The sequence below is a fragment of the Trichechus manatus genome, unplaced genomic scaffold (assembly GCF_000243295.1).
Source record: "Trichechus manatus latirostris isolate Lorelei unplaced genomic scaffold, TriManLat1.0 scaffold00048, whole genome shotgun sequence".
Taxonomy (NCBI): Eukaryota; Metazoa; Chordata; class Mammalia; order Sirenia; family Trichechidae; genus Trichechus; species Trichechus manatus.
Window position 1 is genome coordinate 16,459,233 of NW_004443984.1, and position 24,973 is coordinate 16,484,205.

General features: G+C 45.6%; 1 protein-coding gene across 1 annotated transcript in view; it reads left to right on the forward strand.

Annotated features, from left to right (window-relative positions):
• LRRC38 (leucine rich repeat containing 38) overlaps window positions 1-22,869 on the forward strand; it is a 34,287-nt gene extending 11,418 nt beyond the window's left edge. Inside the window, exon 2 of the mRNA XM_012555802.1 lies at window positions 22,616-22,869. Coding sequence (XP_012411256.1) covers window positions 22,616-22,869 — 254 coding nt within the window. The remainder of the gene's footprint in view (window positions 1-22,615) is intronic.
• The last annotated feature ends 2,104 nt before the right edge of the window (window positions 22,870-24,973 follow it).

Genomic DNA, 24,973 nt, shown 5'->3' on the forward strand with positions numbered 1-24,973 from the left:
ATGTAGAAATTTTTGAAATGGTGTATCTTTGGCTATGTGTATTTTCACCAAAAAAAAAAATGTTGACAAGTTAGAGGGTTGACATGTTGTGGGGTTGTTAACCAATGTCATAAGACAATATGTGTACTACTGTTTCATGAGAAACTATTTGTTCTGTAAGCCTTCACCTGAACTACAATAAAAAAAAAAAGAAGTAACATGCTCATTGTAGACTTGGGCAAGGTAAATAAGTGCAATGAAGAAAGAGCTAGAATTCCATCACTATTAAAGTTTTGGTAAATTTTATTTCTGTGAGATATGGAGGGGTGTCTACACACACACACACACATATATATATTTAAACAAATGGATATTATCCTGTACATTTTTATTACTGTTTTTTCTCTTACTGAGTTTTAAGAGTTTCTCGTCGTTACAGTTCTTTGAAATTTTAACATTTAATGGCCGTGTTACAGACTGTTGAACAGGTATATTAATTGAGCCTCTCTCCTGTTGTTACAAATATGGGCTGGTTCCTTTTATTTTTCATATATAAAAATGCTGAGCTGAACATTCCAACACATGGAAAGTTTGTGGAAACCTCTGACTATTCCTTTGGGGTGGATTCTTTGAAGTGGAAATGCAGGATCGAAGTCTATGTATTCTTTTAAACCTCCGGATGCATTTTCACCTAATTGCACTCTAGAAGCAAATACAGAGTACCTATCTCGTCACACCATTGCCGGCTTTATGTTTTATTATTTTAAAGAATTTCCAACATGATTGGCCAAAAGAAAAAGGATGGGGGGAGCATTTCATTGTTGCTTTCAAAAAAACAACAACAAAAAACCCAAACCCACTCCCGGTGAGTTGACTCCAACTCACAGTGACCTTGTAGTGCAGAGTGGAACTGCCCCGTAGGGTTTCCAAGGCTGTAGTCTTTACGGAAGCAGACTGCCACATCTTTCTCCCAAGGAGCAGCTGGTGGGTTCAAACCGCCGACATTCTGGTTAGCACCGAGGGCTTAACCACTGTGCTACCAGGGCCTTAATTTGCATGATTTGCTCACTGGTGCAAGTGAACCTTTTGTGCGTTTATGTACCTATGAGAATCCTGTTCCTGAGCAGAGGTTGACTGAGGTCTCAGTTGCTGTTACACAGGGCCTCACGCCTGCCTTTTGTAGGTTAGTACATGTCCTGTGTGCCACAGGCTAACGCGTTTTTAACTTCTAATTAGAGTTGAGTCACTGAGGTGTCATCTTTCTCACCCTTGCTGGTGTTCAGGGACTGGGGTCAGCCTTTAGAGCACCAGGTCTGAAGTGCCCATGGAAAGTCAGCAGGAAAACATGACCTAAGATAGTCTCGCCCCTGCCTGGTTTTGCTCCCTGGGGTGCCCCATGAAGTCCTGCTACCCGAGCCCCAAACCCCAAATCTTTCTGAAAACGTCACATTCATTGTGCCACTCTGTCAGTTAACTCAGGAGTCCCTCGGTGGCGCAGATGGTCAGCCAAAAGGTTGGCAGTTCGAACCCTTCCAGAGGCGCCTTGGAAGACAGGCCTGGCCATCTGCTTTCGAAAGGTCACAGCCTTGAAAACCCTATAGAGCAGTTTTGCTTTGCACACACGGGGTCGCCATGAGTTAGAATTGACTCGACAGTAACTAACAACAGCAGCAATCAGTGAAATCAAAGGAAGACCTCATGGCTGTACATGAGGGCAGGGAAAGCACCTGTGGCTCATCTTGGACACCCCATCGATAACACAGTTGGGATTTAGTGCGGAGGGGACGGTATCACCTTTAGCTGAAGCTGACCGGTTGCCAGCCGACTCAGATACCCAAAGGGTTAAGCCTTTTCAGCCAAGTGGCAGTCCAGTTGCTGTTGCTCCAGAATTTCATGGTCTCAAGTGTAGCTGGGAGTGATGAGGTGCTCGGCAGGCCTCATCGACCTTCTGGCTGGCAGTGGTTATAAAGGTGCAGTAGGAACTTCACATCATGTGGGTTGTTGTGAGTACCTGGATTAGGCAGTGTGTTCCAGGATACATGAGTCCAGTCCTGTCCCTGAGAATGGTCAACCTAAATGGAGGCTGGAATTCATTACTTTCAGTTCCAGAAACATCATGATTTCTTTTGCCACCTTTGTTTCGAGGTTCTTGATCTCCTCAATCCCTCCTTCCTACCCCCTATCTTCACTTGTTTACCTTTCTGTTATGTAGTTGACCCTGAGGCTGAGTTGGGAGCCTGCCCAATTTGACCTCATTAGGTTCTGTATTAGCTTTATGATCACTGCTGCGAATTGCCAGTTCACTTGTCTGGCCCTTTTTGAGATCCCCAAATGTGTCTTGTTTACCCTTGACTCCCCAGCAGCTAATACAGTATATGGTATGTTTGGGAACCTTCCAATGGCTTCCGCTGCACTTAAAATAAAACCCAGCCCCTTCCTTCAAAGTTGGAGGTTCGAGTCCACTCAGAGGCACTTTGGAGGAAAGGCCTGGCGGTCTACTTCCAAAAAGCCAGCCATTGAAAACCCTATGGAGTGCATTTCTACTTGGACACACATGGGCTCACCATGAGCTTGAGCAAATAAACTACTTGCTATCCAGTGGACTCCAACTCATAGTGACCTGGGTGGTGCAAATGGTTAATGCACTCAGCTGCTAACTGAAAGGTTGGAAATTCAAGTCCACCCAGAGGTGCCTCAGAAGAAACGGCTGGCAATCTACTTCCAAAAAGTCAGCCATTGAAAATTGTAGGGGGCTCAGTTCTACTCTGACACACATGGGGTCACCATGAGCCTAAGCATCTGACACACATGGGATCACCATGAGCCTAAGCAAATAGGAGGGTTTATTTTAAGGATGCAGGGGTATCACAAAAGCCCAAGTCCTGAGTACAGTCGGACCCCAGGAACAAGAACTGGACACTGCAGGGACAGGGCTGTTCTCTGTCTAGCTCTTCCCTCTGCTTCTCACTCTATATCTGTTTCATTTTTCTCACTATATACTGATGGGCTTTCTCTACTTCCCCATCCACGTGATGAAAAAATGTGTCCTTCCCCAGCTGTTCCATTCAAGAGGCCAGCTAAGGAAGACTGGGCACGACTCTGTTTTCTGGTCCCAATTTCCAGATCCTGGAAAGGAGATGTCTCTTTCTTGGTCTGGTCAGCTGGAGGAGATAGATGGGGTGGCATTGTACAAGGGACATTATACATTGCCAGGAGCTTGTCCTGTTACCATGGGTGAGGGTGGAGCTTAGGGTGAGGCCAAGAGAAGGACAGCTGGCAGGCCATCCTCTAGGTATCCAGGACCATGGCTCAGGCTTCCAGACACATTGCGGCTACCCTGCTGTATATGCCACCAGACACACCCTTTCATTCACAAATGTTTGTCATGCCTCTGCACAGTGCCAGGAACCATTGCAGGTGCTGAGGACACAGCAGTGAACCCAGCAAGGCTCTGCTCTCTTAGAGTGAATGTTCCAGAGGACTCAGAAAACCTTTGACTGAAGAGTTACTCTAGTTTATCCATGTTCATTTTCAGGTAGGAAATCACAGCTCAGAAAGACCAAGTGACTTGCCCAAAGTCACACCACAAACTAGTGGAAGAGCCAAATCAAGAGCCAGGCTACCTGATTCCTGGTCTGGCACTATTTCCCCCACATTGCACCGCAGTCTCTAGAGAGAGGATTCTAGCAGAGTGGCTGAGAGCACTAGCCTTGGATTTAGATCCACCAGCATTTGCATCCTAGATATGTGACCCTGGGAAGATTGTTTAACCTCTCTGTGCCTCAGTTTTCTCATGTGTAAAATAGGGACAATAATACGACCTCCTTTGTAAGTCTATTGTGAGGGTCAAAGAGATAATCCCTGGAAAGTACTTAGCACCGTGCCAGGCACCCAAAAAACAGGTAATAAATGCTGGCTGTTGTTACTGGAATCCCTGGGTGGTGCACATGGTTAATGTGCTCAGCTGCTAGCAAGAAGGTTGGAGGTTCAAATCCACCCAGAGGCACCTTGGAAGAAAGGCCTGGAGATTTACTTCCAAAAAATAACCCTATGGACCACAGCTCTACTCTGACACACGTGGGGTCGCCAGGGGTCAGGAGCGACTCGATAGCAACTGCTTTGGTTTGGTTTTGGGTTATTGTCACTGCTGTCATGATGGTGTCCGCTCCAATTCTAGGTCTAGTGGTCCCCACTGGTCATTTAGTTGTCCTGAGGTCACTCTAGGCAGGCAGAGTGGCTGAGCTGTGGCAGGGCCAAGAATTGAGACTTGGGCCTGGAGCAAGCTCTCACCGCTGTGAAGCTAGTGACAGGAGCAGGCTCACGTCAGAGGAGTGACTTCTCACTATGTGGAAATAGGGTGGCTGGTGGGCTCTGATCCAGCATGGCGCCCAGGCATGCCCACATGCTCCTGGCAGTGTCCTTCTCACTGCCCACTTGCCAGTCATCTCCTGGACACTCTCAGACCATAGTGCTCGGGCGCCCCCAGCTTTTCCTCTTCCTCCTCAGCCTCTTCACGCCTCCATACCTTCCCCCATACCAACCACCCAACAGCTCCTTTTCTCTCATGACATAGCCCTGACGGCTTCCAGGGGAGCTTCAGGAGAGCCCGAATTGTCAACTACAGAAGGCTCAGTCTTCAGAAAACACCTCACCTGGTCTCCACTCTGTCCTGGAGAAGACGCCCCTTCCTTACCGCTGCTTCTAGAATGGGCTGTAACTCTGGCTCCACTGACAGCAGTCTCTCCATAGTGCTCGGCCACTGAAAGCCGGCAGCAGTGAGGAGACACACAGCACAAATTGATTTTTTATATGAAAACAGCTTCAATATTTATAGCCTGCAATATTTATTTATTTATTTTTGTTCATGGTACTCTTGGATCACCAGGCCCTCTGTCTCCCTGTCTCTGGGGGAGTCTCTGCTTCTCGAGCTTACCTCTTTTTTCCACTCCCTTCCCCTCTTCTTCCATGTCTCTCTTTTTTCTCAAAGTCAAGGCCTGTAGTGCAACCCATCATCATAAACAGAAACTCACTGCTTCCTAAACAATGACTCCCCTTTTCCCCTCCTTCCCACCCCTGGTCACCACTAATAAACTTTGGTCTCTATACATTTGCCTACTCTTGTTATTTCATATAAGCTGGATAATTCTTTGTCGTGGGGCTGTTCTGTGCATTGTAAGATGTTTAGCGGCATCCCTGTCCTCTACTCACTAGATACTAGTAGCAGCCCCACCCAAGCTGTGACAACCAAAAATGTCTCTAAACATTGCCAAATGTCCCCTGAGGGGCAAAATCACCCCTAGTTGAGAAGAAGTGGTCTATAGGGTTGTTTAGGAAGAGAATTAAACAAAGTGGTAAGGGTGAAATACTTACCACTGTGCCTGATAGATAATAGACATCTCAATAAATATCACTTCTCTATAGCATGTCATCTTGAAAGTGTAATTGGAGGGGTCCCACCAACATACACACTCTGTCCTCATCCCCAAGACACTCAACACATCTCTTCTCCCAACCAGCTAGTGATTCCACCATTAGAGATTAACTTGGGACACTGAGTTGCTTAGAAGGGCAGGTCCAGGGAGAGAGTCACAGTGGGTATCTCTGAGCATCCAGAGGCAGCATGGGACAATAATCACCATGATGAGCTGTGGGGGTACCAGACTCACAGAGCCACTATTGGTTTTCCTCGCACATGTCTTGCCAGAAGGGTCTCTGTAACCAGATCATCCATAATAATTAAATGCATGTTAGTATCCCTGGCACTCAGCCCAAGGCCCAACTCATAGTAAATGAGTGTTATTGATGATGGAGGTGGTGGTCATGGTAGACATGGAACGTAGTGGTGGTGGTGGTGGACTTGGTAGTGGTGATGGTAGATACGTGGTGGTGGTGAACATGGTGGAGGTGGACATGGTGGTAGTGGTGATGGAGGACATGGTAGTGGTGGATGTAGTGGTGGTAGTGGTGGTGGAAATGGTGGAGGTGGACATAGTGACGGTGGTGGAAATGGTGGTGGTGGACATAGTGGTGGTAGTGATGGGCATGGTGGAGGTGACCAAAATGGTGGAGGTGGACATTGTGATGGTGGTAGAAATGGTGGTGATAAATATGGTAGGGGTAGTAGAGGTGGCAGCAGTGCTGATGGTTGAGGTGATGGCAGTGATGTAGATGTTGGTGATGGTTGTAGAGACCCATGCATGCCTTCCCAGATAATTTGAGTCCTCAATAATCATTCTCTGTTCATTTCCAGCTGTAGGATAGGTTGGGACAACCACATTGTGGGTCAGTTGATTTTTCACAATTGTGTGTGTGACTGATATTGGTGTCCTGAGGTTTAGGGGTGGGAGTCAGGCTGGAGTGTAGGACACCAGGTACAGGCCACAACCCTGATGCAGGACCACTGTACTGTCCTGTCCTGTCTACAGGACATGATCTGTGAGGCCAGACCAAGGATGAGCCCTTGACCTGATGTTGCAAATGCAGCTTCCTCTTAAAATCAGCTTATTACTTAATCAGATGAAGTGTCTGTCAGCTGAGACAAGAGACGATCATTGGGAATTATTCCCCTCTGCAACTGTCAGTATTTAATGAAAGTAATGGTGGAGAACAGAGGTTAACACTATAAAAAATTAGAGCTGTGTTCCCTGGCACTCCTGCCCCCAGAAGCAGGAGTGAGCCTACTTAGGCAGTGTTCCTTTGCCGCAGGAAGTGGCTGCAGCAGCGGCCATATCACATGCAACTTCTCCTGATGCTCCTAGTGAACTGAGAACCTAGTGCCTAGAAAGCTGTGAACAGGGAGCCAGGAGACCTGGGTTCCAGTCTAGACTCTGTGCAACCTAACTTCTCTTGTAAAATAAGAGCGGAGAGGTGGAGAGGGAGGGAGAATAACAGATGTCAAAGGTGCTACCTAGAGTTTAAGGCCAACTGCAAAGTTACAAAGACCAAAGAAGGATTCATGCATTTGAATTATGATGTTGGTGAAGAATATTGAATATACCATGGCCTGCCAGAAGAACAAACAAATCTGTCTTGGAAGAAGTAAAGCCAGTGTGCTCCTTGGAATCAAGGATGGTGAGACTTCACTTCATGTTCTTTGGACATGTTATCAGGAGGGACCAGTCCCTGGAGAAGGACATCATGCCTGGTAAGACAGAGGGTCACTGAAAAAGAGGAAGACCTTCAATGAGATGGATTGACACAGTGGCCGCAACAGTGGGCTCAAGCATAGCAATGATTGTGAGGATGGTGCAGGACCGGGCAGTGTGTCGTTCTGTTGTATGGACTGTTGCTGTGAGTCGGAAGTGACTCGACAGCACCTAACAACAACAACAGAAAGTTACAGGACACAATCCCCACAAGATTGCCCTCACTTTTGACATCAGTTCTAAGTTCAGGGGGTTCCCAAAACTACCCTCAGTTTCAATAATTTGCTAGGACTCACAGAACTCACTAAATGTATTATACTCCTAGTTACAGTTCATTACAGGGAAAGGATACAGATTAAAATCAGCCAGGGTAAGATGTGCATAGGGCAGAGTCCAGGAAGGTTCCAAATATGGAGCTTCTATTGTCCTCTCCCCAAAGAGTCAGGATGAGTTATTCTCTAGCATCAGTAGCTGACAGTACACATGGAGTATTGCCAACTAGGGAAGCTATTCTGAGCCTTGGTGTCCAGAGCTTTTATTGGGACTCCATTAGGTAGGAATGATTGATTGTACACCTGGCTGAACTCTCCACTGCATAACTCAAAGCCCATACCCTAGGACTGTACACAAGTGGCCGGTCCCCCTTTTAAATCGCATTGTTAGACCATCCACTGTGACCAAGGCACCCAGGCAGACATACACACCAACTGATCAGATGTAACGTTCCAGGGACCCAGAGATTGCCTCCCAGAAGCCCAGGGCAAAGGCCAGACCTTCTTTTGGGCAAGGCCAAGTTTTTTGTTTTTTTTTTTCATTATTCTTTAGGTGAAGGTTTACGGAACAAATAGTTTCTCATTGAACAGTCAGTACACATATTGTTTTATGACATTGGTTAACAACCCCACGACATGTCAACCCTCTCCCTTCTCGACGGTTATTTTTATTTTTATTTTTTTTGGTGAAAATATACATAGCTAAAGATAAACCATTTGAAAAATTTCTACATGCACAATTCGGTAACATCAATTCGGTTCTTCCAGTTGTGCTGCTATTCTCACTTTAAATGAAGGTTTACAGAACAAAATAGTTTCTCATTAAACAATTAATACACATATTGTTTTGTGACATTGATTGCCAACCTCATGACAAGTCAACACTCTCCCCTTCTCAACCTTGGGTTCCCCATTACCAGCTTTCCTGCCCCCTCCTACCTTTTCGTTCTTGCCCCTGGGCTGGTGTGCCTCATTAGTCTCATTTTGTTTTGTTGGCCTGTCTAATCTTTGGCTGAAGGGTGAACCTCAGGAGTGACTTCAGTACTGAGCTAAAAGGGTATCCAGGGAGCCATACTCTCGGGGTTTCTCCAATCTGTGTCAGACCAGTAAGTCAAAACTTTTTTTTTTTTGTGAGTTAGAATTTTGTTCTGCGTTTTTCTGCAGCTCTGTCTGGGACTGTTTATTGCGATCCCTGTCAGAGCAGTCAGTGGTGGTAGCCAGGTGCCATCTAGTTGTGCTGGACTCAGTCTGGTGGAGGCTGTGGTACTTGTGAGCCATTAGTCCTTTGGACTAATCTTTCCCTTGAGTCTTTGGTTTTCTTCATTCTCCCTTGCTCCAGATGGGCCGAGACCATTGGAATATCTTAGATGGCCGCTCACAAGCTTTTAATACCCCAGATGTTACTTACCAAAGTAGAATGTAAAACATTTTCTTTATAAACTATGTTATGCCAGTTGAGCTAGATACAGGCTGGGTCTTCTTACCCCAGTGAGGAGGAGGCAGAAGAGGACACTGATGGGAGCGGTGAGTGCTTACCAAGAGGGGTGGGACTCATGCCCAGTGGTCCCTGGAGAAGCTTCCATGTTGGTCCTTCTGCCAGGCTGGGGAGGAAGCAGCCCACCTTCCCTGTGAGCTGTAGCTCCAGCAGCAGGGTGGGGGTGGGGTGGGCTGAATCAGCCATACTCCCTCCCCAAGCTCTCCTTGTCACTAAGGATTGCTCACACCTTGGTAAGACTTGCAAAGCACTTGTCAAAGGTCTTGAGCAGGTACTTCACAAAAGGACAAATCCAAATGGCAATGAACACATGATACCATGCTCAGCTCTACTGGTAATCAGAGAAATGCAAATGAAATCAACAGTATACTCTTTGATGGCTTTCAGGCGCTCTCATAAACAACCTTTGACTAGTAGACATGTACAACAAAATAAACAATCCACGGCCATCGAGTCGATTCCCACTCATAGCAACCCTACAGGACAGAGTAAAACAGTCCCATAGGGTTTCCAAGGCTGTAAATCTTTACGGAAGAAGACTGCCACATCTTTCTCCCTAGGAGTGCCAGCTGGGTTCGAATCACTGACCTTTCAGTTAGCAGCTGGGTGCTTTAACCACTGTGCCACCAGGGCACCTCTGTAGAAGGGTACCTTAGGGAAATAATTGAGAATATGTACAAGGATGTTCACAGAAGCATTGCTTCTAGTAATAAAGACCTAGTAACAAAAAACTGGAAGCACTTGGATTGAATAAGTGAATCTGTGGCTTGTCTATACAGTAAAATATCCTGTAGCTATTAAAAATGACGTTTTAAATATATACTTGTTGAAATGGAAAGATGTTTCCAGTATGGTTATCCAACAGTGTAGCAGAGTATATTCCTACTTGGACGATTTATGTATACCTAGGCTGCTAACCGAAAGGTTGGCAGTTCAAATCCACCCAGTGTCTCCGAGAGAGAAAGACGTGGCAATCTGTTCCTGTAAAGATTACAGCCTAGAAATTCTTATGGGGCAGTTCTACTCTTGTCACATGGGGTCACTGTGAGTTAGAATCAACTTGATAGCACCTAACAACAGCAATAACACCTAGAGGAGAAAAAAAAATAGGTGTCCCTGGGTGGCCCAAATGGTTAAGTGCTTGACTACTAGTCAAAAGGTTGACTGTTTGAACTCACCCAGAGGTGCCTCGGAGGACAGGCTTGGTGATCTGCTTCTGACAAGTGACAGCCTTAAAAACCCTATGGGAGTATTCTGCTTTGCACACATGGGTCGCCGTGGGTTGGAATCGACTGGACTGCAGATAACAACTAACAAAAGAAAAAAAAGGTCTAGAAAGGTATAAGCCAATCTGTTAACTGTGTATTTATGGGTTCTTTTATTCCCCTTTTTATTTCTGTTGTCTGAGTGTGTAGCCGGGCTTGGCATAATAAGTGGAATTAAGAAAACAAATGCTATTTCTTTCTTTTTTTTTTTTTTATTGTACTTCAGATGAAGGTTTACAGAGCAAATTAGTTTCTCATTAAACAATACAAATACTGTTTTGTGACATTGGTTATGAACAACGAATGCTATTTCCAATGACCAAACGTGCCTACGAGAGCCTGTCAGTGGTCTGGGATAGGCAGTTCCTGGGAGGCCAGATCAGGGGAAAGGCCTGACGGAGCCGCTGGCTCCAAAGCCTTGCCTGCAGGCCTGTGACAGATTAATCTCAGTCAGGTCCGCCATGTCACCATCTATTTTGGGAGAATGGCAGCCCCTCACCCCCTCCAGCTCCGGTGTCAGCGGCTGGCGAGAAGTCATCAGTCAAGAGGAGGGAACCTGGAGGGGTGGTGACAAGTGGGGCCCGCAGCCACCCCACACAAGGTACAAAGGCCTGCAGTTGGCCTGTGCTGGGGGGAGGAGGCTGAGGAACAAACAAGGTGGAGTGGAGGGGTTTGGGGGCAGTGGTAAGGATCATGGATTTCACTTGGAGGGAGATGAAGAGCTTTGGGGGGGTGGGGGTCGAGCAGAGAAATGATGGGATGTAACTTTCTCTTTAAAAGACTCATTTTGGCTGCTATGAGAATTGGAGCATCTTGTCAGGTGGAAGCAGGAAGACAGATATGAGGCTCCAGCAATTTTATCAGTGACTGTTATGGACTGAATTGTGTCCCTCCAAAACATGTGTTGTAAATCTTAACCTCTATGCCTGGGGTTATAATCCCATTTGGGAATGGGTTGTCTTTGTTATGTTAGTGAGACAGGATTAGTATAGGGTGTGTCTTGAGTCCATCTCTTTTGAGATATAAGAACGGATTAAACAAGCAAGACATCCAGGGGTGGGGGGGAGATTGACGCCAAGACATGTGGAGATCAAGGAACCAGGAAACCAGGTGAAGAGACAAGGACCTTCCCCCAGAGCCCACAGAGAGAGAAAGCCTTCCCCCAGAGCCCACGCCCGGAATTCGGACTTCTAGCCTCCTAAACCGTGAGAAAATAGATTTCTGTTAAAGCCTTCCACTTGTGGTATTTCTAGTATAGCAGCGCGAGATAACTAATACAGTGACAAAGCTGACATTTTTTATTCTGCTCTCTGCATCCCACGCCTCTCTTTCATTCAGCTTTAAACTCAGGGAGGAAACTGTGTTATCTATTGAATCAACCATCTATTACTATTATCACTTCGAAAATAATATGTAATAAATAGGAAAGGAGGCTTGGTGGCACAATGGCTAAACATTCGGCTGCTAACTGAAAAGTTGGCGGTTCAAACCCACCAACTGCTCTGCAGGAGAAAGATGTGGCAGTCTGCTCCTGTAAAGATTACAGCCTTAGAAACCCTACGGGGCAGTTCTACTCTGTCCTATAGGGTCGCTATGAGTTGGAATCGACTCGAGGGCAATGGTTTTTGTTTTTTTTTTTTAGTTTTAATAAATAGAAAGAGTTCCTTGCATCTGGGATGCACTCCCTTGAAGACCAGAAAACCTAACCGGTCACCAGTGAGTCGATTCCAACTCATAGTGACCCTATAGGACAGAGTAGAACTGCCCCGTAGGGTTTCTAAGGCTGTAACCTTTACAGGAGCAGACTGCCACATGTTTCTCCCAGGGAGTGGCTGGTGGGTTCGAACCGCCAACCTTTCAGTTAGCAGCTAAGTGCTTAACCACTAGACCGCCAGGACTGAGGAAGGTAGAGGAATAATAAAAACGGAGTTCCTAGCATTTTTGCCACTAAGAACCTAGTCTATTAATGTTTCCAGACCCCAGGTTTGAAGGATTCTGTCTATCGAACAAATTGCATTTTTGGAGTAGCAAATGTGTGAGTGGTTTCCAATCAGCTTTTTGACAAAACAGGGCTCCAGCCTATCTTCTGGACACTGGCGAGAACTGCACACCAGAATCCTTCTTGCCTAGACAGTTCTGGATTTCCTCTGTTCGTGTGAAGGAAGACATTTGTATTTGTTTGGTGTGCACTTGCTGTGTGCCAGGCCCTGTGCTGGGAACTGTGGATGTAGAGATGGGAGGAAGTGTGGGGAACCAGGAAGGGGAGGTCTGAGCCAGGAATCGGGGGTGAGGGGGTCGGGGGTGGGGAGGACTGGGAGAGTCAGGAGGGTGGGAAGAGGAAGCACTCAGGGCAGACTCCCCAGAGGGGTTGATTCCTGAGTTGAGTCTTGAACAGGAGTCGGCAACTGTTTCTTTTAATTTTTTTTTAATGATAACCTGCCTTTTTTAACTTTATTGGTATAGAAATATTCTCTCTTTTAAAATGGTGGTGGTGGTGGTGGTGGTGGTGGTGGTGGGGTGTGCATCTGATGTCCTTACTGGGCAGCATTAAAAGTTGTAGCTCTATGCCAATCTCCCCTATTTCCCATTTTTTATGTTTCTCCAGTTTGTAAAATCCAAAAGCCTGGGGACCACAGCTCTAGATTCCAGGCTCCTGGGCAACCTTAGCCATGGATGGATGGTCTTTTCCTCAATTTCTGTTTATGCCTTTCACTCCCTACCTGCTCCTGGGACATGGAACAGGCAGAAGGAAATCCACTGCTCCAGGGGGTTGCAAACTCAGATGCTTATGCAGGGGCCAGGCAGGTAACATGACTGAGTGATCAGGCCCACGACATGTGTCCTGTCTCAATATGACAGCCAGACCACTGTCTCCATGCCCTGTCTCCTAATTTAAATATTTTATTAATTCTTTTTAAAAAACAACGACATGGTGTTGACAAATAAAAATATGGTTGAAGCCTGAGTGTGGTTCATGGCTGGCATTTTTTAACTTCCTAATCCAAATTCTCAGTTCCTGGTAATGATTCTCCAGCTACTCCACACTCAGCCCATTGAACCGTCAGCCAGCAACAACGATTTGGGAAGTTATCCTATCTGGGGGGCTCTGTTCTAGACCAGGAGGACGCATCTGACATGGTCTTTAATCCACACTTTCAGATTTGAGAGTTATTCCATCTATGCCTCTTGCCTGCCATGCCCTCCTTAGTCTTCCCCAGTCATCCCTCCAAGCTCAGAGGTACGCATCCATTCATAAATATTGGCCGAGTACTTACTAGACTTTTTAGACAACCCGTCTCTTCATTCTCTAAATTTGTAAAGCACTACATTCGAAGCTCAGTCATATATTATCTTCCCCATTTGTTGATGTAGATTAGTTTTGACTCCTCTGTTGGATTATAGGAACCTGGGTGGCACAGTTGTTAAGAGCTCGGCTGCTAACCAAAAGGTTGGCACTTTGAAACTTCCAGCCGCTCCTTGGAAACCCTATGCGGCAGATCTACTCTTTCCTATAGGGTTACTATGAGTCGGAATTGATTGGACAGCAACGGGTTTGGTTTTTTTCTTTTTTCTTTTTTTGGATCATCAATGTCCTGAGGCCCGGGACTTCATTTTCTTTGGTATTACAGATGAGAGTGGTGGAGAAACACGGGCTTTGGAATAAAACAAACCGAGAGGGTGGTCTGAATTATGGCTTCACCACTTAATAGTATGTGAATTACCAAAGATTTCTGAGCCCCATTTCCTCGCCTGTGAATGAGGATAATGTCACTCACCTCACAGAGACAGGTAAGTAAAAATAGTCTGTGTTACGGGCCATGCACAGCATCAGAACATAGTAGGTGCTCAATTAATGGTGGTCACCACACACACTCACACATGCACACACTCCCACACACACGCATACACATACATTCACACAGTCACACATTCACACACATACATTCACACATATTCACACACTCACACACATTCACACACTCATACACATACATTCACACACATACTCACATTCACACACATACACTCACACATGTGCACACATTCACACACTCACAATTCACACATTCACACACTCTCACACTCACACATACAGTCACACATTCACATACTCACACACACATTCACACACTTTTACACTCGCATACATTCACACACACATGCGCACACTCACATTCACACGCTCACATACATTCACACGCTCACATACATTCACACACTTATACATTCACACACATACAGTCACACACATTCAGACATTTACACACTCACACACATACATTCACACGCACACATTCACACACTCACACACACACATTCTTCAGGGCGTGGGTTAGCACTCAGGAAGTCCTAGAGGAATTATATTGAATTGAGAGACATGCATGTTCTCCCTTTGCAGAAATCTTCCCAGTGTGTCTCTGTATCTCCCTTGCCTTCCCCATCCCTGCTTGTCACCCTATGTAGACTCGCATTGGGCCAACCCTTTGCCAGCTGGCTGCTAATCCCTGACAGAATGTCCTGTGTGGGCTGTACAGGAGACGATCATCTTCAATTGAAAAGAAGGAGCAGCCATCCCTTCTGTAGTCAGACAATTCTTGGAAGACAGATTATCCACTTTTGACTCTTTTAAATCACTGACTAGTTTTGGGGGCAGTGGTAGTTCAGTAGACGTTTACAGGTTGCTTCGATGCTAAACCAGTTCCAGCGGAACTTCCAGACTAAGATAGGCTAGGAAGAAAGGCCTGGTTATCTACTTCTGAAAATCAGCCAATGAAAGCCCTATGGATCACAACAGTCTGACCCCATTGTGCATGGGGTCACTATGAGTCAGGGTCTACTTAATGGCAGCTAACAACAAGCTTCCACTTTTGCTTTTCCACCTCCATATCTCAGATACCCCCAAGCCAGCAGATAGGAGACAATTTCATCTTAATTTTTGCCTCAGCTTAATGTAATTAGAAAATTCATTGCCATCAAGTCAGTACTGACTCATGGCGACCCCATATGTGGCAGAGTAGAACAGAGCTCCATAGGGTTTTCTTGGCTTGATCGCCAGACCTTTCTTCTGTAGTGCCACTAGGTGGATTCAAACCACCGGCCTTTCAGTTAGTAGCTGAGAGCCAACCGTTTGTAGTTGGTGTTGGCGAAGAATATTGAGTATACCATGGTCTTCCAGAAGAACAAAGACATCTGTCTTGGAAGAAGTACAGTCAGATTTCTCCTTAGAAGCAGGGATGGCGAGACTTCCTCTCACGTACTTTGGACATGTTATCAGGAGGGACCAGGTCCTAGAGAAGGACATCATGCTTGGTAAAGTAGAGGGTCAGCCAAAAGGAGATGCCCCTCTGTGAGATGGATTGACACAGTGTGCAACCATGGGCTCAAGCATAGCAATGACTGTGAGGATGGCACAGGACTGGGTAACATTTCGTTCTGTTATATATAGGTGATATGAGTCGGAGCCGACTTGACGGCACCTAACAACAACAATGTAATTTAAAAAACTGCTCCCTTCTCTTGCTGCTACAGAAACCTACGAAGGGTACCTCCTCTGATACCTGGAGAGTCGAGTGCAAGCCCTGACTCTGAAAATCTGAATAATAACCACCACAATTTTTTCAAGCATGTGCTGTGGCCAGGCACCACGGAGAGAGCGTCTCATGTACTACCTCATCGAATGTCAACAACATCCTCAAGAGGTGGCTCTCGGGGAGGTGGGGCCCAAAGCCACACAGCATCAGTGACAGAGCCGGGACCCCAGCCAGGTGTCTGTTCTAATGCTCGTGGGACAGAGTCTCTCCGTGTCTGTATTTTAGAGCCATCCATGTCACCTTTCTCCTGACAGGGTGTCCACAGGCTATGCTGGCAGCTGGCCCTGTCCACTTGTCAAGGTTAGGCCCAGAGACAAGGAGAGTTGCTGGAGAGTTCTAGCACATTTTTTACAAGACCCTGCCATGGGAGAACAGGTGGTTCTGTGTAGTGGTCAAGGGCATGGATTCTGGAGCCAGACTGGCTGACATCAGTCCCAGGTCTGTTGTTTCCTTGCTGTGTGGCCTTTGGCAAGTCCCTTGACCTCTCTGTGCCTCAGACTGATCATCTGTAAAATGGGGGTGATTATAGTAATCTCATTATTGCGTCATATGAGGATTAAGTGGGCTGATATGTGTAAAGTCCCCAGTACAGGGCCCGGCTCCCACAGAACACAGCCATGTGTGCGGATTAGCTTTTGTTGGCTATTTTTAACTCAGACAGCTGAAGAGATGGGGTCAGGTAAAGGAGGATGAGCATTCCCAAGTCAAGTGGGGACATGGCAGGGACTCCTCACCTGCACCTGCCCAGATGCCGGCCCACCTTCCATGCCCTGACTTTCCCACCCGAAGCCCCCAAGCTCTGCTCTGAACCCCTTTGCAGGCCTTTCCTATTCCACTTTCCATTCTCTATCTCGAAATATGCTTATCTGTACATGTGTCCTCACGCCCCCTCCTCATAGACCTGAGCCCCTTGAGGCCACAGCCACGTCTTTTTGTGTCTGTCATGGCACGGAACATAAAGCTTGGTTTAGTGCGTGAATTAATAACTGTCTGCCTAGTGATGAAGAGCAAGCCTGCCTTGGAAGCTTGCCTACTTAGCAGGGTATTTCAGTCACACAGGGGTTCTCAACAGGGGTGATTTTGCCCCCCGCAGAGGACATGGCAATGTCTAGGGATGTTTTTGATTGCCATAACTGGGGGCTGCCAGTTATGTATCTTGTATTTAGGCGCCGGGGATGCAGCTAAACATCCTGTGATGAAGAGGGCAGACCCCCATACAAAGAATTATCTGACCCCAAATGTCTATAATATGGAGGTTTGGGAAACTCTGGCTTCAAGTTAGATCCTGCAGGAAAGAATGAAAAACAAAAAACTTGTTGCTTTCAAATCAATTCTGACTCATGGTGACCCCATGAGTTTCAGAGTAGAATTACTTCATAGAGTTTTCTTGGCTGTAATTTTATGGAGGCAGATCGCCAGGTCTTTCTTCTGTGGCACCGATGGATGGGCTTGAACCGCCAACCTTTAGGTTAGTAGTATGCATAGAAACCGTTTGGGCCACTCAGGGACTTTGTAGGAGAGAAGAGGGCACCCCAAAGTCAGACCACCTCCACTGTAGAGTCCTGCAGTTGGTCCCCCGTGCCTCTTTAGAGTGTTCTCGTAGCTGTACCCTACCCCCTTCTGATGGGCCCCTCTGCTGGCCTGACTTGCTTTGTCCAACTCTTCTTATATGTCTGCCCTTTGTGAGCTGAGAAAACCTATTAAGAGTGTGTATCTTATCATGATAGCTTCACTGAGCATCACTGCGAAGTCTCCTATCTCTGGTGGGCTTGTGTGGGGGTATTTTTCAAACAAGCCTGTTTCTTCTAGCCACTGAGAAATACGAGGTGACACTTTTTGAAGACATTGCTTTATAAAAATGCCAACCCTAATCTCAAGGCTCAAAGGACATTGCAGCAATGAGAATCAACTCGAAGCCTGCAAAGGCTTGATTTCAACAACAGGCTTTGTGGGCTAGAGTGGTTGTGTTGTAGTTGTTTTCCAGTTAATACAACTCATTGAAGAAAAGGCTTTCTAGAAAGTTTCTCTCACTAATAATTACCTGTTATGGATTTGAAGATTACAAATAATTTACTGGCTTTAGAAACTGCCCGTGCTTCATGCAGTCTGTTGCTGTCCATCTTGTTTATTTTCGTGACATCTTTGGCTGGATGTGGGGAGGTGTTACGAGGAGGCAAGATCGTTTTTTTCCATGTGGCTGTTGAAGAAAACAGTGTCTGCAAGGGAACCACAATATAACTCTGTAAAAAACAAACAAAAAACCGAGTTGCCATTGAATCAATTCCAACTCATGACCACCCATGTATGTCAGAGCAGAACTGTGCTCCAATAGGGTTTTCAATGGCTGATTTTTGGGAAGTAGATCGCCAGGCCTTTCTTCCAAGCCACCTGTGGGCGGAATTGAACCTCCAACCTTTCAGCTAGCAGCCAAGTGTATTAACTGATTGCATCACTTAGGGACTCCCAGTTGTTGTTGTTAGCTGTTGGCCCCAAATCATGGTGACTATGTATATAACAGAACGAAACATTGCTTAGTCCTGCCCCGTCTTCATGATCGTTGGTATGTTTGAGTCCACTGTTGTGGTTATTGTGTCAGTCCGTCTCATTAAGGGTTTCCCTTGTTTTCGCTGACCCTCTACTTTACCTACCATGATGTCATTTTCTAGTGATTGGTCTTTCCTGATGACATACCCAAAGCAAGCAAGCCGAAGTCTCATCATCCTTGCTTCTAAGGAGTATTCTAGTTGTATTTCTTCTCAAACTGATTTGTTCATTCTTATCATAGTCCACAGTATATTCAGTGTTCTTCATCGACACCACAATCTGAATGCATCAATTCTTCTTCTGTCTTCCTTCTTCATTGTCCAGCTTTTACATGCACATGTGATGATTGAAAAGACCATGGCTTGGGTCAGATGCACCTTAGTCATCAAAGTGACATCTTTGCTTTTTAAAACTTTGAAGAAAATGCTTAGAAGCAATAAATACAAATTTGACCTCTTTAAGAAAAAGAAATAGTCAAAAACAGCAATCAAGTGTAACCTGGTCCAGCTTCTTCCCTGGTTGTGTAAGGTAGGTACTGATTCCAAGAGAGGAAGGAGCGGGAGGCTGGTTGCTAGGCAACCGGCTCCCATGGGGAGGAAAGCAGCAGTGTGTTGGCTATAGACCACATAAAAGATGGACCAGGACCGAAGGAAGAAGGAAGCTCAGACACTTCCTCCATCTCCTGCTTTGGAGCTGGAGAAAGAAAGATACACAAAGACCCAAGTAAAGGATGGTTTCAGAGCCAATTAGTAGGGCTGCTCTTTGCAGGAAAAAGCCAGCTAATTAGCGAGGTGTGAAGAAATCGTTCTGATGTTTAGGCTATGCCAGAGATGAGCTGAGGGGAAGCTTTTTGAAGCCTGGAAGCACTGAGAAAGAGCAAGTGAAGGTTTTCCTGAGAGGTTGAAGGGAAGCCAAAGGGAAGCAGAGATCGAAGGCAGTTGAGCTTAATGTCAAAATGGTGTCTTCACATCTCTCTGGTTATCCCCACTGGAGTAAAGGTGCTTGCTGACTAAGGTGTAAGAGTAAGCCTCCAGAACCAACTGCCTGAGTTCACTTAGCTTTACCACTTGCTAACAGTGTTGCCAAGGGCAAGCTATGTAACCTCTCTGTGCTTCAGTTTTCTCATCCATGAAATGGGCATAATTATAGTACCTACCTCATAAGGTCGTTGTGAGAATTAAGAGTTAATATGTGTGTGGAATTAAGAGTTAATATGTGCATATTCAATATACAGAAAGAAAAATAAAGTAGTGGTCACTAACACTGACATTGCACTTCAACTTGGTGTTGTTAGATGCCGTCAAATCAGTTCTGACTCAGCAGCCCTGTGAACACCAAAACAGAACACTGCCTGGTCCTGTGCTATCCTCACAATAGTTGCTGTGTTTGAGCCTATTGCTGTAGCTGCTGTGTCTATTCATCTCATTAAGAGTCTTCCTCTTTTTTGCTGACCCTCTCTTTTATCAAGCATGATGTCCTTCTCCAGGGACTGGTCCCTCCTGATAACACGTTCGAAGTATGTGAGAGGAAGTCTTGCCATCTTCGTTTCTAATGAACATTCTGGCTGTACTTCTTCCAAAACAGATTCATTCGTTCTTTTGGCAGTCCATGGTATATTCAATATATTTTGTCAACACCATAATTCAAATGCATCAATTCTTCTTCATTCTTCCCTATTTATTATCCAGCTTTCACATTCATATGAGGCGATTGAAAATACCGTGGCCTAGGTCAGGCACACCTTAGTCCTCAAGGTGATGGCTTTGCTTTTTAACACCTCAGGGTCTAGCACATAGTAAATGCTCAAAAATGAATGAGTGTCTGCCTCTTCCTAGTAGGATTTACACTCTTTGAGAGTAGGGGCCTTATTTGTCTTGTTGATCACCAGTCCCTTGGTACAGGCTAAGTCCTCAATATATATTTGTTGAATGAATAAATGAATGTCCAGAGAGCCATCCGTCATCAAGCGTAATTTCTCAGGCCTCACGCAAGGCTCACCTTTAGGCTACAGGGTGTGTAATTCACCTGCCTGCAGTTTCTGTAGCTTCCCCCTACTTCACTTTATGGCAGATAGAATAGAGTATACCAAGAGCAACAGCTTATTGGCAGGGGAACAGTCATTGGAGGTATTTCTAAAACATTATAAGCCCATTACCCTAGGAGCCATGCCCCTCACCATCAGGTGACCTGCTGCTTCTCTAGCTACCTCTTCATTCCACTTGCTGGCAACCACAGAAAGAAAGCATCAGCTCCCGTCCTGTGCATCCATCTCCTCTTCTCCTGGCTCCTGTCTTCTTGGCTTTCTTCCTGAGCCTCCCACACCCTTTCTTTCTTCTTTGGAGGCATAGTGATTCCAGACCAGGTCTCTGGAGCCTAATTACTTGAGTTGGAGTCCAGGCTAGGCCACTGACTAGCTGTGTGGCTTTGGGCAAGGTACTTCACCTCGCTGAGCTTCAGTTTTCTCATCTGTAAAATAGGCATGCCCCATGGAGATGTTGTGAGGATTAGATGAATTGACGTATGTGAAGTGCTTAGAGCTGCGACTGGCCCATGGTAAGTTCTATCTAGTTGTTGTTATTGTAAAGCACTTATTCAGCACATGCTCAGTTGTGATCTTTTTCTAGACTGGAGGATTTGAAGCTTTAGAAAACAAAATTAGCCAGCGCTCTCCAAGTGAAATCTTAAAAAGTACTCCAGGATAAAAACAGAGTCGAAGGTGGCTCATCTGGTCATCTCAGCAGTGAATGTCCCAGAAGCTGTCAACCCCCTCAAGCTCTCCTTCAACAACCAAAAACCAGTATTCCTCAAAGTGTGCCCGTGGACTAGCAGCCTCAGAAATCACCTGGGTATTAAAATGCTTACTAAAATTGCAGAACTTTGGGCCCCAGACCTATGACTCAGGTTCTCTGTGGGCAGTGCCTCGGAATGTGCATTTTAACGCAGTCTTCAGGTGATTCTTGAGCACACGGAAGTGTGAGAACCAGCTCAGGGAGTACTACTGGAAGGTCACCTTCCAATAGGTCCTTCCTTTTCCCCACTCCTTTCAGGGTAGTGGAATTCCTATAATCCTTCTGTTTACTTTTGCCCTAAAGGTAAGGAAAAGGAGGATGGCATCTCACTTGGGAAACGGCAGCTACAAACTGGAGGGTTCCTCCATTGGTAGCACTGCACCATCCCACTGTATCCACCTCAACTCCTACGTTCTACCCCCAAGGCTGAGTATGACCCAGGCCTAGACCAAGATCTACAGGCATTCTAAACCCTCTGGTGGTGCAGTGGTTGAAGCGCTTGGCCACCAACCAAAAGGTCCCATCACCACCATCCTGAGAGATTCACAACCAAAATCAAAACAATAAACCAGTTACCATCAAGTTGATGCTGACTCATGGTGACCTCATGTGCATCAGAGTAGAACTGTGCTCCATGCGGTTTTCAAGGAGTGGTTTTTCAGAAGTAGATTGCCAGACCTTTCTTCCGAGGCACCTCTGGTAGACTCAAACCTCCAACCTTTCAGTTAGTAGCCAGGCACATTAACCATTTTCACCACTGAGGGACTCCAATCAGAACAGTACTGTCTTAGTCATCTAGTGCTGCTATAACAGAAATACCACAAGTGGATGGGTTTTAACAAAGAGAAATTTATTCTCTCACAGTCTAGTAGGCTGCAAGTCTAAATTCAAGACATCAGCTCCAGGGGAAGGCTTTCTGTCTCTGTCGGCTCTGGAGGGAGGTCCTTGTCATCAGTCTTCCCTTGGTCTGGGAGCATCTCAGCGCAGGAACCTCAGGTCCAAAGGATGCTCTCTGTTCCCGGTGCTGCTTTCTTGGTGGGATGAGGTCCTCATGTCTCTCTGCTCACTTCTCTCTGTATAACTCCAAAGGGATTGGCTTAAGACACTATCCAATCTTGTATACTTCATCAGTATAACTGCTGCTAATCCATCTTCTTAGATCATAGTGATAGCATTTACAACACATAGGGAAATCACATCAGATGATAAAATGGTAGACAATTATACAATACTGGGAATCATGACCTAGCCAAGTTGACAGATATTTTTGGGAGACACAATTCAATCCATTACAAGTACTAAATCTTAACATAGGACAAGGAAGACAACACATTCTGATAGTTCCCATGGTGATTACTTTGAGGCTTTTAAAAAAGTTTAAATTCCTTTCAAATCAACTTTTTTTTCCTTTTTTTTTTGTGGGCAGGGTGGAGGCTCCTGATTCGCTGGTTTTGCAGGTATGCTCCTTGTCAACTTTTCGGTACTCCTGTGCTGTGGCTTAATCCTCTCTCTCATTCTGCCTACCTTTCTCATAGGCCTGCATGAAATCCAGTGCTCGCTGCCCATGGAGAACAGAAGGATATTCCTGCACGAGCTGTCGGAGGCCAGCTTCAGCGAGTGCAAGTTCAGCCTCTCGCTCACGGACCTGTTCATCATCATCTTCTCGGGCGTGGCTGTGTCCATCACCGCCATCATTTCCAGCTTCTTCCTAGCCACCATGGTGCAGTGCTTCCAGAGGTGTGCCCCCAACAAAGACACTGAGGATGAAGATGAGGATGAAGATGACTGAACCACCCCCTCCCATTCTTTGCTTTCCAGTATCCAAGCCAGTGGGTCCTCTCAAAGCTGAGAGGGAAATGCTGAAAACAGAAAGGAATTGACCAGCATCTGCGAACTGAGTAGAGTCTTGCTCCTTGTAGTTTCTTGGACCCTGAGCTCCAGGTGGGACCTCCAATCACAGAGTTTAGCATCAGCAGAGTAGAGGAGCCCAGGAAGGATCAAGGGAATCATTCCTGGCGGAGAGCCTGCCTCTCCATTTGACGTGTGTGTGGGGAGAGGATGACCAAGTCAAGCTTCATAGCTGATGGTTGAAAACCTTCCGAGGAGATTTGAAGACTTGCACCTTTTGAGTGAAAAGATGATTTTGTGTCATTGATTTCTCTGACCTGTGCTGGGAGATCAAACTGTCCCCCTTCTCCTAAGAGACAGCAACTTGCACAGTGGGAATTCAAGTTCAGATCATTCTCCGTGGGACTGGGAATTTTACTCTTTATATAATAGGCCTCAGAAACCTTGGGATGTTATGCAGAGAACTAATAAATCCATGTGTAGCTACAATGACACCAAGGAAGAAGTTAAGAAATGGCCAAAGGTTTTTATTTTTTCTTTTTTAATAATTTGTTTTATTTTTGTTGTTGTTGAGAATATACATAGCAGAACATATGCAAGTTCAATGGTTTCTACATGTACATTCAGTGACATTGATTATTTGTTGTTGTTGAGAATATACGTAGCAGAACATATGCAAATTCAATGGTTTCTACACGTACATTCAGTGATATTGATTACATTCTTCAAGTTGTGCAACCATCCTCATCCTCCTTTTCCAAGCTGGTCCTCACCCATTAACAGAAACTCACTCGCTGCTCAGTTGCCTATCTAATCTTTCAAGATGCTATTGTCCATTTGATGTCATCTAGAGATAGATCTTAAAAGAGCACAGTGCTCAAGACGGACATTCTTTATTAGTTAAGCTAAACTATTGTTTGGTTTTGAGAAGACTTCAAGGGATATTTTTGGTTTAGGGTTTAAAGATGACCTCAGGACAATAGTTTCAGGGGTTCCTCCAGCCTCTGTGGATCCAGAAAGTCTAGATTCCATGAGAATCAAAGGGTTTTTATTGTTACATTTTTGTGAGTGGGTTGGATAAACTTTTATAGACATAGCTCAAACCCTGATCCTTATCCCAATAGATAGCAGCTTATAAAGGCAAGAATAGTTGCTTTGTACAATCGTAATGATATCTTTGCTAAGAATCACTCTTTCCTCAGAAGTACAAGCAAGTTGTTTCCCTTTCCTACCCCCTACCCTGAGTCCATCCTCAGCCAAATAATGCTTCACCATTCTCCATGCTCCTGCAGTGTCAGACCTGACAGCTCCAGAGCTTGCAGGAAACTTCCCTGGAGGCCAGGACTCCAGTAAGCAAGTTGTGCTGGACCAACAAATGTTAAACCCTGGGACTTGACTTCTGAAAAAACCTCTGTCAATGGCTTTAGGGGGTGTGTGACATTTCTTTGGAACATAGGCTGTGACAAGCAGTGTTTTTTAGGATGTGGAATGTGGCAGTTTGGTTCAGAGACAATGTGAAACAAACAAAATCATTTGCCCCGCTGGATTAACGCAAGATGACTTGTGTTAGCAACATTGGACCATGCTGGGGATTGAGACTTGAACTAGGGCCTCCTGAGAAGCTCCTGGGGTAATTTTGGGAATCCCTTCTCCATTGTTTCTCATAATATATCCCTTATGTTTCCTTCCTCCGTCACTCCCTTCCATCTTTGCTTCCACAAATATTTATGGAGTGCTTGCTAAGTGCCAGGCACTGTTCTAGGCACTGCAGATCAGCATGGAACAAGAAAGACAGAGTCCCTGCTCTCCTTTCCCTTATATTCTGATGGGTAGAACATAAAACAGACAAGTAAAGGCAAGTGTAATTTTAGGTAGTGATAAACACCAAAACCAAACCAAACCAGTTTCTGTCAAGTCAGCTCCAACTCATGGTGACCCCTTGTGTGTCAGGGTAGGACTATGCTCCACAGGGTTTTCAGTGGCTGATTTTTTGGAAGTAGATTGCCAAACCTCTCTTCCAAGGTGCCTCTGGACGGACTTGAGCC